General features: G+C 41.9%; 1 protein-coding gene across 1 annotated transcript in view; it reads right to left on the bottom strand.

Moving 5' to 3' along the window:
- szt2 (SZT2 subunit of KICSTOR complex) overlaps window positions 1-14,860 on the bottom strand; it is a 701,839-nt gene that overhangs the window by 272,956 nt on the left and 414,023 nt on the right. The window contains 1 exon segment of the mRNA XM_034179252.1: window positions 10,536-10,715. Within this exon segment, the coding sequence (XP_034035143.1) occupies window positions 10,536-10,715 (180 nt within the window).

Below are 14,860 nucleotides of genomic sequence, written 5' to 3' on the forward strand. Positions count from 1 at the left end.
AAAAAAACTCCTGTAACAGTGGAATGTGCCGAAAAAGTACTGATGTCCACGCCTTCTGCCTTTTTTTGTGGAAGTCAGACGACGTCCTGGATCAACAAAGGCTTCACGTTGGAAATTATCTGGTTGTTTCAGCGGGGTTTGAGCCTGTCGATCAGCGCTCGGAATGCGCCGCGCTCTCAGCAGCTGTGGGCGGTCTTTAAACCAGCTGGAGCACTCCTTAATCTGTGTAATCCCCATAAACCGATGAGAGGGGTGGACCACTGCTCACACAAAGCCTGCTCACAGGTGAATGACGCAACCGACAGGCGTGAAAAAACTCATGCATGCGCACGAAGATTCAAGGTTGGCTGATGCAATCACACGTGATTCAAATCCATATGGTTTTTGCAAAAAATAAAAAGGTCGGATACTTTTCTAACAGACCTCGTATGAATATATATCGACAGTCCATCGTTTTTCGATGTTGACTGGTTGGTGTGTCTACACTTTACACGATCGTTCATGTGCAGCCAGTCCAGCTTTAGAACGGCAGAACCGTCCACAATGTCTGCACTGGTATGTTGACTGGATCAGGGGTGTGCGCCTTCTCTTGTGAGCAGCTTGGTATTCCTGCAGACACTTGTTTTCAATCACAGTGATGGACTTCCTGATTATGCCCTGCCATAGAGGTCTTATAGCTGCTTGTTCTTCCCACGTATCAGGGTCGATGTTACACTTCTTCAGGTGTTGCTTCAACACATCTTTGTAGCGCAGCTTCTGACCACCTTTGCTTCTTCTACCAGATGCCGGCTCACCATAAAAGACTGTTTTGGGCACTCTCATCTGGCATCCTTCTGACATGGCCTGCCCATCTCAGATGAGCTGTTGTGATCAGTGCTTCAGCTCTGACTGTCTTAGCTCGGCTCAACACATCCACATCGGGAATTCTGTCTTGCCACCTGATATGCATGATTGCTCGTAAGTGACACAGCTGGACTCGCGTGAGTTTTTTGATGTGGCATCTATAGAGAGTCATTCTGTCTGTCAGTTGTCAGTTGAGCAGTGAGCAGTTCAGTCTTTGAAGTAGTTATCTTTAATCCGAACAGTGTTGCAGCGGCATGGAATCGGTCCACAATCTCTTGGATATCAGCAGGATTTGTGGCAACCAGAGCAGAATCATCCGCATATAGTAATTCTCTGCTACAGATGCTTCTTGTTTTTGTTTCAGCCCTCAGACGTGCCAGGTTAAAGAGTTTTCTGTCTGTACGCGAACCTTTGGTGAGGTTCTCAGACATAGTTTCCAGGACAGCAGCTAGGTAGAGTGTGAAGAGTGTTGGCGCAAGTACACAGCCCTGTTTAATGCCATGGTTGACCTGGAAAGGTTCACTGATGTTACTTCCAATCAACACTCATCCTGACATTCCATCATGAAACTGCCTGGTCATATTGACAAACCTCTTTGGACAACCATAGGCTTTAAGTACCTTCCACAGTGTTTCCCTGCTGACAGTGTCAGGGGTGAGAATAGGCCTTAGGAGTCATTCTTATCTGCAAGGTTTTGTAGCTCTTCAGCCTTGTTGCTCCACCAGCTGTCTTTCATGGTACGTACCATTCTCTGTACCCTGGCTTTGGCTGACAGAAAGACTGCTTTACTTATAGTCGTGTTTTCTGGTGTTGCTGGTAGGCTTTGTTCTTTGCAGCAAGAAGTTCTTGGATGTCCTCATCATGTTCTTAGAACCAGTCTGGAGTCTTGTGCTTTGGGATACCCAAAACCTCTTTTGCTGTATTGTGGGCTGTTGTTCTTAGCTTGTCCCACATCTCCTCAATGTTACCTGGTTCCTCCAAGTTGGTGTTTTGCAAAGCCAGTTCCATTGCCAAGAGAAAAGACTTCTGGTAATCACTGCATTCTAACTTTGTGATGTCAAGTTTCTTTAGAGCTGCATTGGGGTTTTTTCTCCTTGGTAGTGAAATCTTGAGTTTCACCTGTGATCTAACTAGGTAGTGATCCGTGGAGCATTCTGCACCCCGCAGTGCTTTTGTTGAAAGAACTTCTGGCCGGTCAGACTTGCGAGTGATAACGTAGTCAAGCAAATGGAAGTGCCTGGACCTTGGGTGCATCCAGGTGTAGTAGTTCTTATCCGGTTGTTTGAAGTAAGTGTTGGTAATGCACAAACCATGCTGTGTGCAAAAGTTCAGCAGCATCTCGCCATTGGAGTTCTGATTGCCCTTACCAAACTTGCCGATCACATCAGCATAAGTAGTGCAGTCTCTTCCTACTCGAGCATTAAAGTCCCCCAGGAGTAGTAGTTTATCAACAGGGGAAACAGCATTGACAACTGCAGCGAGTTCTTGGTAGAAGGCTTCTTTCTCTTCATCTGTGTAAGTCATAGTAGGTGCATAAATATTGATCAAGCTCAGAAATCTGTATTTGGCAATTGGGATTCTGAGCTGCATTAGTCTCTCAGAGACTCCACGAGGGACAGTTGGCAGCTTGTCTGCTAAGTTATTCGAAACAGCAAAAGCGACACCTGCCTCTCTCCTTCCATCGGTCATAAGACCCCGATGTATGTATCCCCCAGAATCCGATGTATGTCGGTCTTAAGACCGACATACATAATGTTTATGTATGTCGGTCATAAGACTGACATACATAAAGGGTACACAAAAGGGTGGTGGGGGGCAGGGTGTAGTCTTGATTCTGGGGGGTCTGGGGGTGCTCCCCCAGAACATTTTTTAAAGACAAAGTCAAATTTAGTGTATTCTGGTGAATTTTAACAGGTATAAAGCCCTCTGAAACAAATAAAACTCACTTCAATCTGTGAAGTAAAAAGACAGTATTGGGGTGATTCTTAGACTACGGGCACTTATTATGTCCTTTGATCATATTGTATGAAAAACAGAAAAAAGGGGAAATTTCACACTTTTATAGTTATCTTTACAATGAAAGTGTGTTAAGAAATTTGTTCTAGTAGTCTATGATGAATTTTTCACCTTTTTTCAGCATCATTATATGCAAATATTGCCGTTTAGTGCTTGTCCCACACCCAGACTTTTGACCTTCAATGATAAAAATGAATGGTAAAGAAACTTTTTTCTAATGTTTTAAAATATCTCTGAATAAAATATCAGTAAAATAATCAAAACATAACTGGGGTATTCAATGTCATAAACTGTTGTGATTTTTTTAAACAAAATGTAGTTGTCCCACACTATTGCCGTAATTTCCACCACAACACTGTAATGTCCCTTTAAACAGTTTGCATGAAAGATTGTTTGGGTAATTTCTATGGAGATAAGCAGTGACATCAGAGCACATATATATAGCGCCAAATCACAACAAACAGTTGCCCCAAGGCGCTTTATATTGTAAGGCAATGGTGTGGTGGAAATTACATTTACAAGGCCAATAGTGCCTGTAGTTAAAGAATCACCCATTGATTATGAGGGTCTGAGGGATCTCCCCCAGAACAATTTTAAAAGACCAAGTCAAATTTTGTGTATTCTGGTGAATTTTAACAGGTATGAAGCCCTCTGAAACAAAGAAAACTCACTTCAAACTGTTAAGTAAAAACACAGTATTGATTATGGGGGTCTCTGGGATCTTCCCCAGAAATTCTTTAAAAGAGCAAGTCAAATTTTGTATATTCTGATGAATTTTAATGGGTATGAAGCCCTCTGAAACAAAGAAAACTCACTTCAAACTGTTAGGTAAAAACACACTATTGATTTTTTTGGGTCTGGGGGTGCTCCCCCAGAAATTCTTTAAAAGAGCAAGTTAAATTTTGTATATTCTGGTGAATTTTAATGGGTATGAAGTTGATAGAGTTTTCTATATATTGTCAATACTATTATCAAATATTAATGTCTTTGTCTTTACTTTGATGCCTTTACTTTGATGAACTGCCTTTCATCTTGTTTTGATTCTGTTCTCTGTTTTCCATATATACATATATGCATGTGTAAGAGTTCCTGCACCACTATTCTTCTAAATAATCACTCATTGTTAAAACAATAATGTAACCTAAACTGTTGAGTAATCATTACAACTGCTCCCATGAGAAAATAACACTTGTTCTTTTGCTGAACGCTGAACACAGAGAAAAGTAACATTTGTTAGTGAATGAATTTGCAGATTGTTTTGCTAAAGCTATGTTTTTGACGAGCACAGATTAATATTTTGGCCTTGAGCAGAGAATAACACAGCCTATACACTAGTTTGAGGCTGGCGCTGTAATGTTTCAACTTGAAGAACAATTACTATATATCTATATCTGAGCAAGACAGATAGTAGGACGCCTTCCAGGTGGAAGTGATACAAACTGAATTGACTGAAGAAACACAGCTGTGCCTTGTATATTGTTCTGTAATATGTCTGTGTGTTAATAAATTCAGGAGCAAAGTGGGCGGGCCCTTCAGAGCTGACTGACGGACAGTGACGAGGGGTCCCGCAGGCTCTCCCTGATCAGGAAATGAAATTCAGTCTCTGGAGTGATCTTTCTCTGTGTTTAGTTAACTGAGTTGCTTTTTTACAGATTTCAACTCTGACATCTTGGTCCTTCGAGAGCCGGGTGCCAACAGACCGGTTGGTCGGCCCGTGACAGAGGAGCTAAAACGTGATAACAGCTGAAGCGCAGCGGTGTGAGATAACCCCACGAACAGCTGAAATGGGTAACTGTTGTTCTCACAGCCAACATGACACACAGTCACAGTCTAATGATTTTAGGTATATGGAGGCTAAATTTCCCGGGTCATCTAAACATTTAAGCATGTGGCAAAAACAGTTCAATTTCTCAGGGAAATTACAGCCAGAAACAACAACAGAATTAGTGGTTAATATAAAGAGGAAAGTTAAGGACTCTGCAAAAAAGCAAAAAAAAAAAAAGTGTGAGTTAGAAAAGTGAAGCCCACAGGCAGCGTGAGGCTGAGAATAAAGTCAAAAACAAACTGAAGCAGGAACAAGGCAATCTTAAGAGTGTCTTTTACAATAAAAATGGAAATGATAATGAGACACCGTTATCAGATAATACTGAAGCTACAGCAAGTATGCCTCCTCCACCTCCCTACACTCACCAGACGATGACCAAAGATCCAGCATCACCTGAACACTTAAAAATTTGGCAAGAGACAGTTAACTTCTTGGGAAAATTACAGTTAAACTCCACAACAGTCATTTGATATCATAAAAGAGAACACCAGTGTTTTTACAAAAAGGCAAGAGAGATGTGGAGTAAAAAGTACACCAGATTATGCTTTTGCACCAAACACAGCAGTTTTAAACCTGCCGGAGCAGTCATAATGATGTGTGAGGAAGAAGTGTATTTTGTAGGAAAGGGCAAAGGTCAGCGCGCGCGGAGCGGCCAGAGGTAAAGCCCGTGGGCATGAGATAAAGAGAAATTGACATGTTGAAGTGTGGGAGGAGATGGACACTTTGCGCGTGAATGTACACACTCACAAGATAAGGAGTTCTCCGTTTCAACATGAATTTTGTTTATGTACATATAAGGTTTGCAGTTCTTTCTTTTCTAGAAGATTATACTTGTTATCAATTTTCCTTACTTTATTCTGCTGTCGCTATATAGACAGATTGTGTGTAATTATGGTGAATTGTTTTAGATAAAACTGTCAAGGTCACAGTTGCTGGCTCCTCACACTTTAAAGTGTGGAGTTTAAGATACTGAGAAATAAGTGCACATTAGTCATTTTGTATGTGTATATGAGTGTGAGTTGGTGTCCAGGGTAAAAGATAGAGTATTTTGAGGGAGAATTCTGAAATAGATCTGTTGATGAAATAAAACTTTTTAGCTTGTTAAGATGATAACTCAAAGACAATAAATACTATCGTCTTCCTACTTTCCATATTGATGATGAATCACTACATACTCTGTATTGCACATTGATTGCACCTTACTTGACTTATGGTGCAAGTATGGGGCAATAACTACAAAACTACAGTACAACCATTATTCAACCTTCAAAAAAGGGCATTAAGAATAATTTATAATGCAGGTTATCAGGATCATACCAATCCACTGTTTATTACATCACAGATTTTAAAACTCTGTGACATGATTTCATTTAAGGCTGTTTGATTGATGTATAAAGTTAAAAAAAATAATAATTAATTAAGCAAGTACCTCTCAGAATTCAAGGATATTTTATGCAACAAGAAGGAATATATAATTTAAGGGGTTTTTATCGTTTTAAAAATTGTGGGCGCAAGGATGACCAGGAAATGCTTCTGTATCTCCAAAAAATTGGAATAAGCTACCTGAGAAACTCCAACGATGTCCAAATATCAGTTTAAATATTTATACAAAGAAATGGTGTTTGACGGATGTGTATCTGATGGAAAACGTTGAATTGTGTTGTATGATGAATGTGATTCTTACTATCGAATGTTCTGGGGTAACTAGCTTACTAAGTATTGTGATTTGTCCTCTTGCTTGATCAATGGCTCAACAGATGATTTCCACCACAGTTAATGGTTTATTACTGGCCCGTTACAATGTTGCGTTATTGCTACTGGATGCTGAATCATGTCACCCCATTCATGCACCACTATTCTTCTAAATAATCACTCTTTGTTAAAACAATAATATAAACTAAACTGTTGAGTAATCATTGCAACTGCTTCCATGAGAAAATGAATCTTTTGCTTGTTATCATCACTTGTGGAAACATAATTCGCCAACTTTACCTCATCTGAAATACCAGTTACCCAAGCAAGGAAGTTAAACAATTTTGGTGGAATTAATGTTTCTGCACTATTTGTCTTTATGTCACTTGCTGTTGGGGGCCAAAAGTTATTCAAACCAGGAACATCAGCAATCACATGTTTCAATACCTGACCTGACATGTACAGGAGATAGGGGTTTTCTCCTTTTAAGTCAGCATTTTTGTGCTCAAGTTCATTTTCAAAATCAAGTTCTGAGGCTTCCTCAGATGATGCAGTCGTAGAACTCAAGTTATCAACAAGAACACCCTTGTTTTCCTCCGCACAAACTATCTCAGAGGCATTGCACTTTGTAGGCCTGATGAACTGGAGTGAAGGGTACCGTCTCATTAACTTTCTTTTTAAGATAGCAGTCTGAGTTTCAATAGTGTCCTCAGTATTTTCCACTTTTCTTAGGGTTAGGGTTAGGGTATTTACATACAGTTCTTTCAGGTTTGTCAGTCTCAGCAACTCCTGTTTGTTGATAATTCTATCTTCTATCACAGTTCGACAGAATTCATCAAAGCCTTTCTCGGATGGACCATGCCTAGAGTCCAGGTCCCGATTCTCCTCCCTCGTCATAAACCCTGTGTAGCTTTTGTAGCACGACCGATGATAACGTACTTTTATCGCAACACAAGTGTTTTCACGACCAGCTGTTTCCTTGAGTATTGATTCATCATTCAGTGCTTTGGCAGCTCGCAGAAGTAATCCACCTGAAAATCAAATTGTTTCAATTAGAAATGATTTAATAGATAGTGGTGATATCTCAGAATTCAGTTTTAGGATAGCTGCCTGCATGACATGCAGGAGCGCACATGCAAGCTTCAGCAGAAAATGGTGTTGGCTAAGTACCATGACATATTCTCATTCTGACCTACTACTAGTATTTTGTGGGTTTGTGTTTAAAAAATTACCAGATTCATATTCATATCTGGACAGCGGTTCTCGTCTTCGAGTTCTGGAATGCACAACTTTGATGTATTTATCGCATTTACAAATTATGCACTGCTCCGGTAGGACATAGCTGTTTCTTCTGGATGCTGAAGTTTGCCTTTGGACAGCAGAACATGAAGGATTGGAGCTCTGTCTAGCACTTCTTCAAGGTGGAGTGGCAATGACTTCATCAGGGTTGGTGTTACTTTGTTTTGCACAGTGTTTGATAGCCCTTTCTATCTTAGTCTTATCAGTGAACCTCCTGTAGCACTGTTTATGATACCCAAGTCGATCTAAATTGGCAGTCTCTTCAAAGGTTTCTAACAACTTCTCAGCAGCAATACGTTGTACACCATCTAGATGTTTCTACTTACTAGCACACTCCTTAATCTTTGACATACAGTTTGCAGAAACTGGTAAAACAGTGCTATTTTCTTCAGACACAATGTGAATGCAGCAATCCATGGGGGCTGCCATCTTGGAAATCCAAGCAATTTGATTGGCTCATTTGCATTAGCCCCCTAGAGCTAAAAATGGAAACTAAGACAAGATAGTGTCGCCCCATATTATCCACAGTCTAAACTAAGCCTAATTGGTACGATTAAAAAGGGCTAATTAAAAACTTCGGAGCAACTTTTGACGTGGGAACTTTTTGAAAATTGCTTTGACATTATCAATGTCAATGACAATGACATTATCTCTGAAATAAAAAAGAAATTAAGTTGCCCCTTGAGAGTCACCACGAAGTGACAAGATACAGCTTTTGCCCCATGGCCTATATGGGGGTCTGGGGATCTCCCACAGAAATTTTTTAATTTCAATCAATTTCAATTTATTAATTTATATAGCGCCAAATCACGACAAAGTCGCCCCAAGGCGCTTCACATAATTCACAACAACACAAATGAATCTAAATTCAAAATTAAAACCAAGAAAAGCACAGTTAAAAGATAAAACAGTTTAATTTTAAAAGAGCAAGTTAAATTTTGTATATTCTGGTGAATTTTAATGGGTATAAAGTCTTCTGAAACAAAGAAAACGCACTTCAAACTGTCAAGTTCTTTGTCTTCCGTAGTATTTTGATCAGTTCTATTCCGGTAAATGCACCAAATGGATGCTGTGTCGCTGTACAGTCAATAAAATACAAAATTAGGGCCTAAAGCAACTGACAACATTGTTCTGCTGTGCACAAAGTAACACTGTCACCAGTTCTAAAACACATGCGCACTGGAGAAACATCAAAACTGGCTTATTCACATTTAATCTGTAAAATGCTCTCACTCCTAAAACAACTGGGGCTGCAACTAACGATTATTTTAGTAATCGATAAGCATTTTTTTTTTTTTTTTAACTTACAGTGAGTTGCATTATTTCTTTAAGTGAATTATTTTCAAGGTCCTTATCACGGAACATCAACGTGGAGCTTGTAATAAAGTTATGATGTTATATTCTCATCAAAACATACTGGAGTAATGTTTGTTTTTATTTGCACATAATACATCACCGGACCACCACAAAGAGATTTCCATCAGGTTTAACACAATTATGAGCATTTTTTAGATGCCTACAGCAACTCTCTCAACACTGACAACATATTACAGCAAGAGTCCACTAAAGTATTTTAAAGGCCTGACTAAAGTGTAATATGTGATCTTTAATAAGTTATTTTCATGAAAAAACACACAAATGGCAGGTTACTGCATTTTATTTTTTTCTTGTGTAAAAACACAGGCTTAGATGTGGTTGACCAAAACAATTGTCATTAAACTTAAATAAAACAGGGATGAAGTGGAGATTTAAGTCACTAGGTGTCACAGGAAACAGTTATTTATTTCTATATTTATTTATTTATATGTTAGTTGGTTTTACCTTTCTGTGTGTTTTTGTTTTATCAGGTTCTTTTTGTCTGTTTCTCAAAACTGTATTGTAGCAATATTAGTTATTATTACTTTTGTTGTGCTATTATTATTAATAATACATAAATAAAAATAATAAAAAAATTACAATCGTAATACATTTGGACTCTTTTACGACAACAACGCTAAGCCATTAATTATTTTTATTTAGACAACAAAGACACACAAACTGTGCTGAGATGCGAACAGCTTAATGCTAACTTTAACATTGAAAATGCCATAGACATGCTAACGTGTTAGCATCGGTCACGTTTTTAAGTTATAAAATACATCTATCAACTGTTTCAGATGACCATAACTGGTTGGTTTAATATGAAAAAGGTAAATATTATTCACAGACATACGCTCTTTAGGGTTTTAGCGGGGGGGGGGGAATTAAGATAAAGAGTCGGATCATTGCTTCATTGGTTCAAAGCAAAGCCACACCCTGCTCTACTTGGGGAAGGTCTGCCAATGTTCTCACAAAGACAGGGAGCAGAAGGACTGTGGCTCATAGCAAGCAGTAAACAGAGCGGAGAGGAAGGAAAATTCACACAGTCCCTTCCTTCACAGTGCGGCGTCATACACACTGACATTGCTGCTTTGATTAGCGCAGAATGGGATGTTGCTTTGATAGTGAGACTATCATATTTCAGCCCCAAAACATGCATGACACCATGTGCACACACGTATGTGTGGTTAAATTCTCCAAATGACAGAAATCCGTCGTGGTGACTGAGAACTTTAATGCATGGACTAGAGCGCAATGACTGTGTTCACACTCCCCATATTACTGGCATCAAATGGAAACATGACATGAGGAACAAATCTTTGTTCTGATGGGGTCCAGTAGACACTGATGGTACAGGAATCTGTACAATATTGGAAGCAGGTTTTGGTGCCCAGCCCTCGATTCACGATAACTCCAGCACAGCAGCTCTTAGTATTAGTTTCCTTTCAAACTGTGCCATGACCATCATGTGAGCACCTCTGTGGCATACAGATGTGGTTACCTGCAGGTGAACTGAGGTGTGAGGTGTCCACCTTAATCACAGTGGTCAGCTGGTCAAAGTGGTCTGGATGGAGCGGGATGGTGCAAAGATCCAATCTCTGCAGCATGGAGGAGTCATTGACTGTGACCTGCAGGGGGCAGCCTTGGGCATCCACAAATGACAGAGCAATACAAGCAATACCTGAAATCAGAGGAAGGATTTGTAACTTTTACAGAACACCACAAAGTCCAAAGCTCATTGGCTCAAGATGTTCGTTACTGCACATTATAGTAGAGTATGAACCCACTTTTAAAAAACTTTGACTATGTAGGAAAACACAGGCTGTGGATGTAATGTCATAATTCCATGTGGCCTGTGAGCTTTAGCTTCAGTATTTGAGGGTTTGAATTTTCAGCACTGAAACTTGTTCTGATATACTGAGACAACAGTAGACAGGAAAAGGATCAATCTGTGCAGTAGTCTACCATAAACGACACATGGCCATTACCACATAGGCATCAGCATCACACTGGGACACACACAAACACACACACACACACACACACACACCTCAGCAAATCCTGCAACATCAGAAAAACCAAATCTGATGAGAAGGGTTCCGTCTTCATACAGACGCTTTCATCACATTATCACACAGCAAGTCAAATCAGGATTCATGCACCTCAACACATCCAGGACACCACAGAACAACCTTGGGTACTGGATGGCAACCACCCAGTAGACGACCGGTCCATTCCCACCTCTCGAAAATAACATCTGTCCGCTGCAGCCAGGTGAAGTGGAGGCATCCCCATGACCTTCTTCATCTACTGAGGTCCTCAACAAGGTCCACAGTAGATGGAGAGGGTCCTCAGGTACCTGCGCACTGGACAGAGACCACGGCAGGACAGGACAAACAGCCCATGCCCCACATGTCTCCAGCCACATGGGGGTGACCCCACATGCCACGCTGACCCTAAATAGCAGTCACACCCTTGTTATTATAATTAATCTCCCTTGATGTGTGCAACCCCCTAAGTGCGTAAGAATAAAGTGTTGCATTAAAAGCAGGACATGAACGGCAGGTGGCAGACTGCCGTGGGAGGCCGTGGCACACTGCTGCACCACAGCCTGCCCTGCAATCCCACCCCCGCCTAGTGGCCCCGAATCTAAATTGGTGTTTACTAAATGTATAAAAATAAAATGTATGCGTTAAAATGGCAGGGCAGAAGCAGCAGATGGCAGGCTGCCGTGGGAGGATGCAGCCCACTGCTGCGCCACAGGCTGTCCTGCAAACCCAACACCAACACCTGACCCTGGACCTATATGAACCCTATAATGTGCTACTTAAACCCCAGTATAATATGCGTGCAGTTACTAAGCTAAAGTGCATTAAAAGGGGTGGGACACGTGAGGCCTAACCCCTACAGCTGGCAGAAGGGAGAAGCGTGGTGCAGGGGGTGGGTCAGGGGGTCCGGTGGGGCCAGGGTGTGCGGTCATGTATCTTCACTCAAGTGAAGCGCTACGGCAACCATGAGACAGGGAGGTGGTGGACAGTCCCGGAGGAGCACAGGAAGTCCAGGGGGCCAGACAAGCGGAGAAGGGTGAGGCACCCCGCAAGGCAGCCCCCCGACCCATGGAAGGCATGAGATGAGGCCTAAGAGTGGCAGGGGCAACCAAGAAGCCGCAGGGAGAGAGACAGGCCCCACAGACCCCAAGGGAGAGCCCGAGGCATGGAAGGCCACGTATGTGCCACGCTCCAGAGAGAGGCACCGACCCCCCGCCCAGCCCATCCATGGCAGAGTAGGCAAGACCCGCACTCAAAAAGAAACGTCGACCCCACCCCCCACCAGGACCAGCATCCCCGTGGAGCAGGGCGGCGCCAGGGTCCCCCCGGGAGGCCAAACCCTCCGACCAGCACCCCGCAGGCACATAGCTGCACTCACACTCCACAAGGGAGGAAGCCGAAAGGAAGCCCAGGCCAGCACCCAACCCACCCCTGACCCTGGATCTCCAAGCAAACCCAGGACCCCACTATCAGGACAACCAAACCATCTCGGCCTGCATCAGGCCGCACAACATCATCATACCCAAAGGGCCACCGACTTTAAAAGATACAAGCTATCACCTCTGCTAGTGCTAATATATTCAACAACAATGAGCCGCAACCTGAATCTGCAGCACAAGAGACAAAAGTTAGTGGATCAAAAACATAAGAAACAAGTCATAATCTAATATTAATACAGTACTTTAACAGGTGCAAGAGTGGCATTCCCTAACAAGCAAAAATCAGACCTTCAACGAGTTAATAAATAAGGACCACGTTTCATTAAATTGTGGTAACTGGTGACTTAATCAAACGGATATTTTTTTCCATTGACATATATTCAAAAAGGAGGTTCGACCAGTGGAGTGATATTGATTAATTGTTTATCTTTCCAATTCAGCAATATAATTTTTTGGCAATAGTCAGTGCTACAAGTATAATTTTAAATTGTTTAGTTGGCAGTTCAATAACGGTTATGACTCCTAGTAAACATACACTCAACAAACATATAAACGCAACACTTTTGGTTTGGCTCCCATTTTGTATGAGATGAACTCAAAGATCTAAAACTTTTCCACATACACATATCACCTTCCCTCAAATATTGTTCACAAACCAGTCTAAATCTGTGATAGTGAGGACTTCTCCTTGCTGAGATACTCCATCCCACCTCACAGGTGTGCCATATCAAGAATGCTGATTAAGACACCATGATTAGTGCACAGGTGTGCCTTAGACTGCCCACAATAAAAGGCCACTCTGAAAGGGCAGTTTTGTTTTTATTGGGGGTGGGGATACCAGTCAGTATCTGGTGTGACCACCATTTGCCTCATGCAGTGCAACACCATCTCCTTCACATAGAGTTGATCAGGTTGTCAATTGTGGCCTGTGGAATGTTGGTCCACTCCTCTTCAATGGCTGTGCGAAGTGGCTGGAATATTGGCAGGAACTGGTACACGCTGTCGTATACGCCGGTCCAGAGCATCCCAAACATGCTCAATGGGTGACATGTCAGGTGAGTATGCTGGCCATGCAAGAACTGAGACATTTTCAGCTTCCAAGAACTGTGTACAGATCCTTGCACATGGGGCCGTGCATTATCCTGCTGCAACATAGGTGATGTTCTTGGATGTATGCACAACAATGGGCCTCAGGATCTCGTCACGGTATCTCTGTGCATTCAAAATACCATCAATAAAATGCACCTGTGTTCTTCGTCCATAACCAGACGCCTGCCCATACCATAACCCCACCGCCACCATGGGCCACTCGATCCACAACATTGACATCAGAAAACCGCTCAACCCACATGACGCCACACACGCTGCCCTGGACAGTGTGAACCGGGATTCATCTGTGAAGAGAACACCTCTCCAACGTGCCAAACACCAGCGAATGTGAGCATTTGCCCACTCAAGTCGGTAACGACGACCAACTGGAGTCAGGTCGAGACCCCGATGAGGACGACGAGCATGCAGATGAGCTTCTCTGAGATGGTATCTGACAGTTTGTGCAGAAATTCTTTGGTTATGCAAACCGATTGTTTCAGCAGCTGTCCGAGTGGCTGGTCTCAGATGATCTTGGAGTGTGACATGCTGGATGTGGAGGTCCTGGGCTGGTGTGGTTTCACGTGGTCTGCTGTTGTGAGGCTGGTTGGATGTACTGCCAAATTCTCTGAAACGCCTTTGGAGACGGCTTATGGTAGAGAAATGAACATTCAATACACGAGCAACAGCTCTGGTTGACATTCCTGCTGTCAGCATGCCAATTGCACGCATCCCTCAATCTTGCAACATCTGTGGCATTGTGCTGTGTGATAAAAACTGCACCTTTCAGAGTGGCCTTTTATTGTGGGCAGTCTAAGGCACACCTGTGCACTATCATGGTGTCTAATCAGCATCTTGATATGGCACACCTGTGAGGTGGATGGATTATCTCAGCAAAGGAGAAGTGCTCACTATCACAGATTTAGACTGGTGTTGTGAACATATTTGAGGGAAATGGTGATATTGTGTAGTGTGGAAAAAGTTTTAGATCTTTGAGTTCATCTCATACAAAATGGGAGCAAAACCAAAAGTGTTGCGTTTATATTTTTGTTGAGTATATATTTGATTTCACTACTAGTCTACATATTAATTACCTTTACTACAATCTTCTCCTGTGATGTCTTATCCTTCTTATGTCTTTTTACTTATTATATTATACGAGGTCTGTCAATAAAGCAACGGTCCTTTTATTTTTTTCAAAACTATATGGATTTCATTATATGTTTTATACGTCAGCCATGCTTGAACCCTCG

The sequence above is a fragment of the Thalassophryne amazonica genome, chromosome 10 (genome assembly GCF_902500255.1).
Source record: "Thalassophryne amazonica chromosome 10, fThaAma1.1, whole genome shotgun sequence".
Classification (NCBI taxonomy): Eukaryota; Metazoa; Chordata; class Actinopteri; order Batrachoidiformes; family Batrachoididae; genus Thalassophryne; species Thalassophryne amazonica.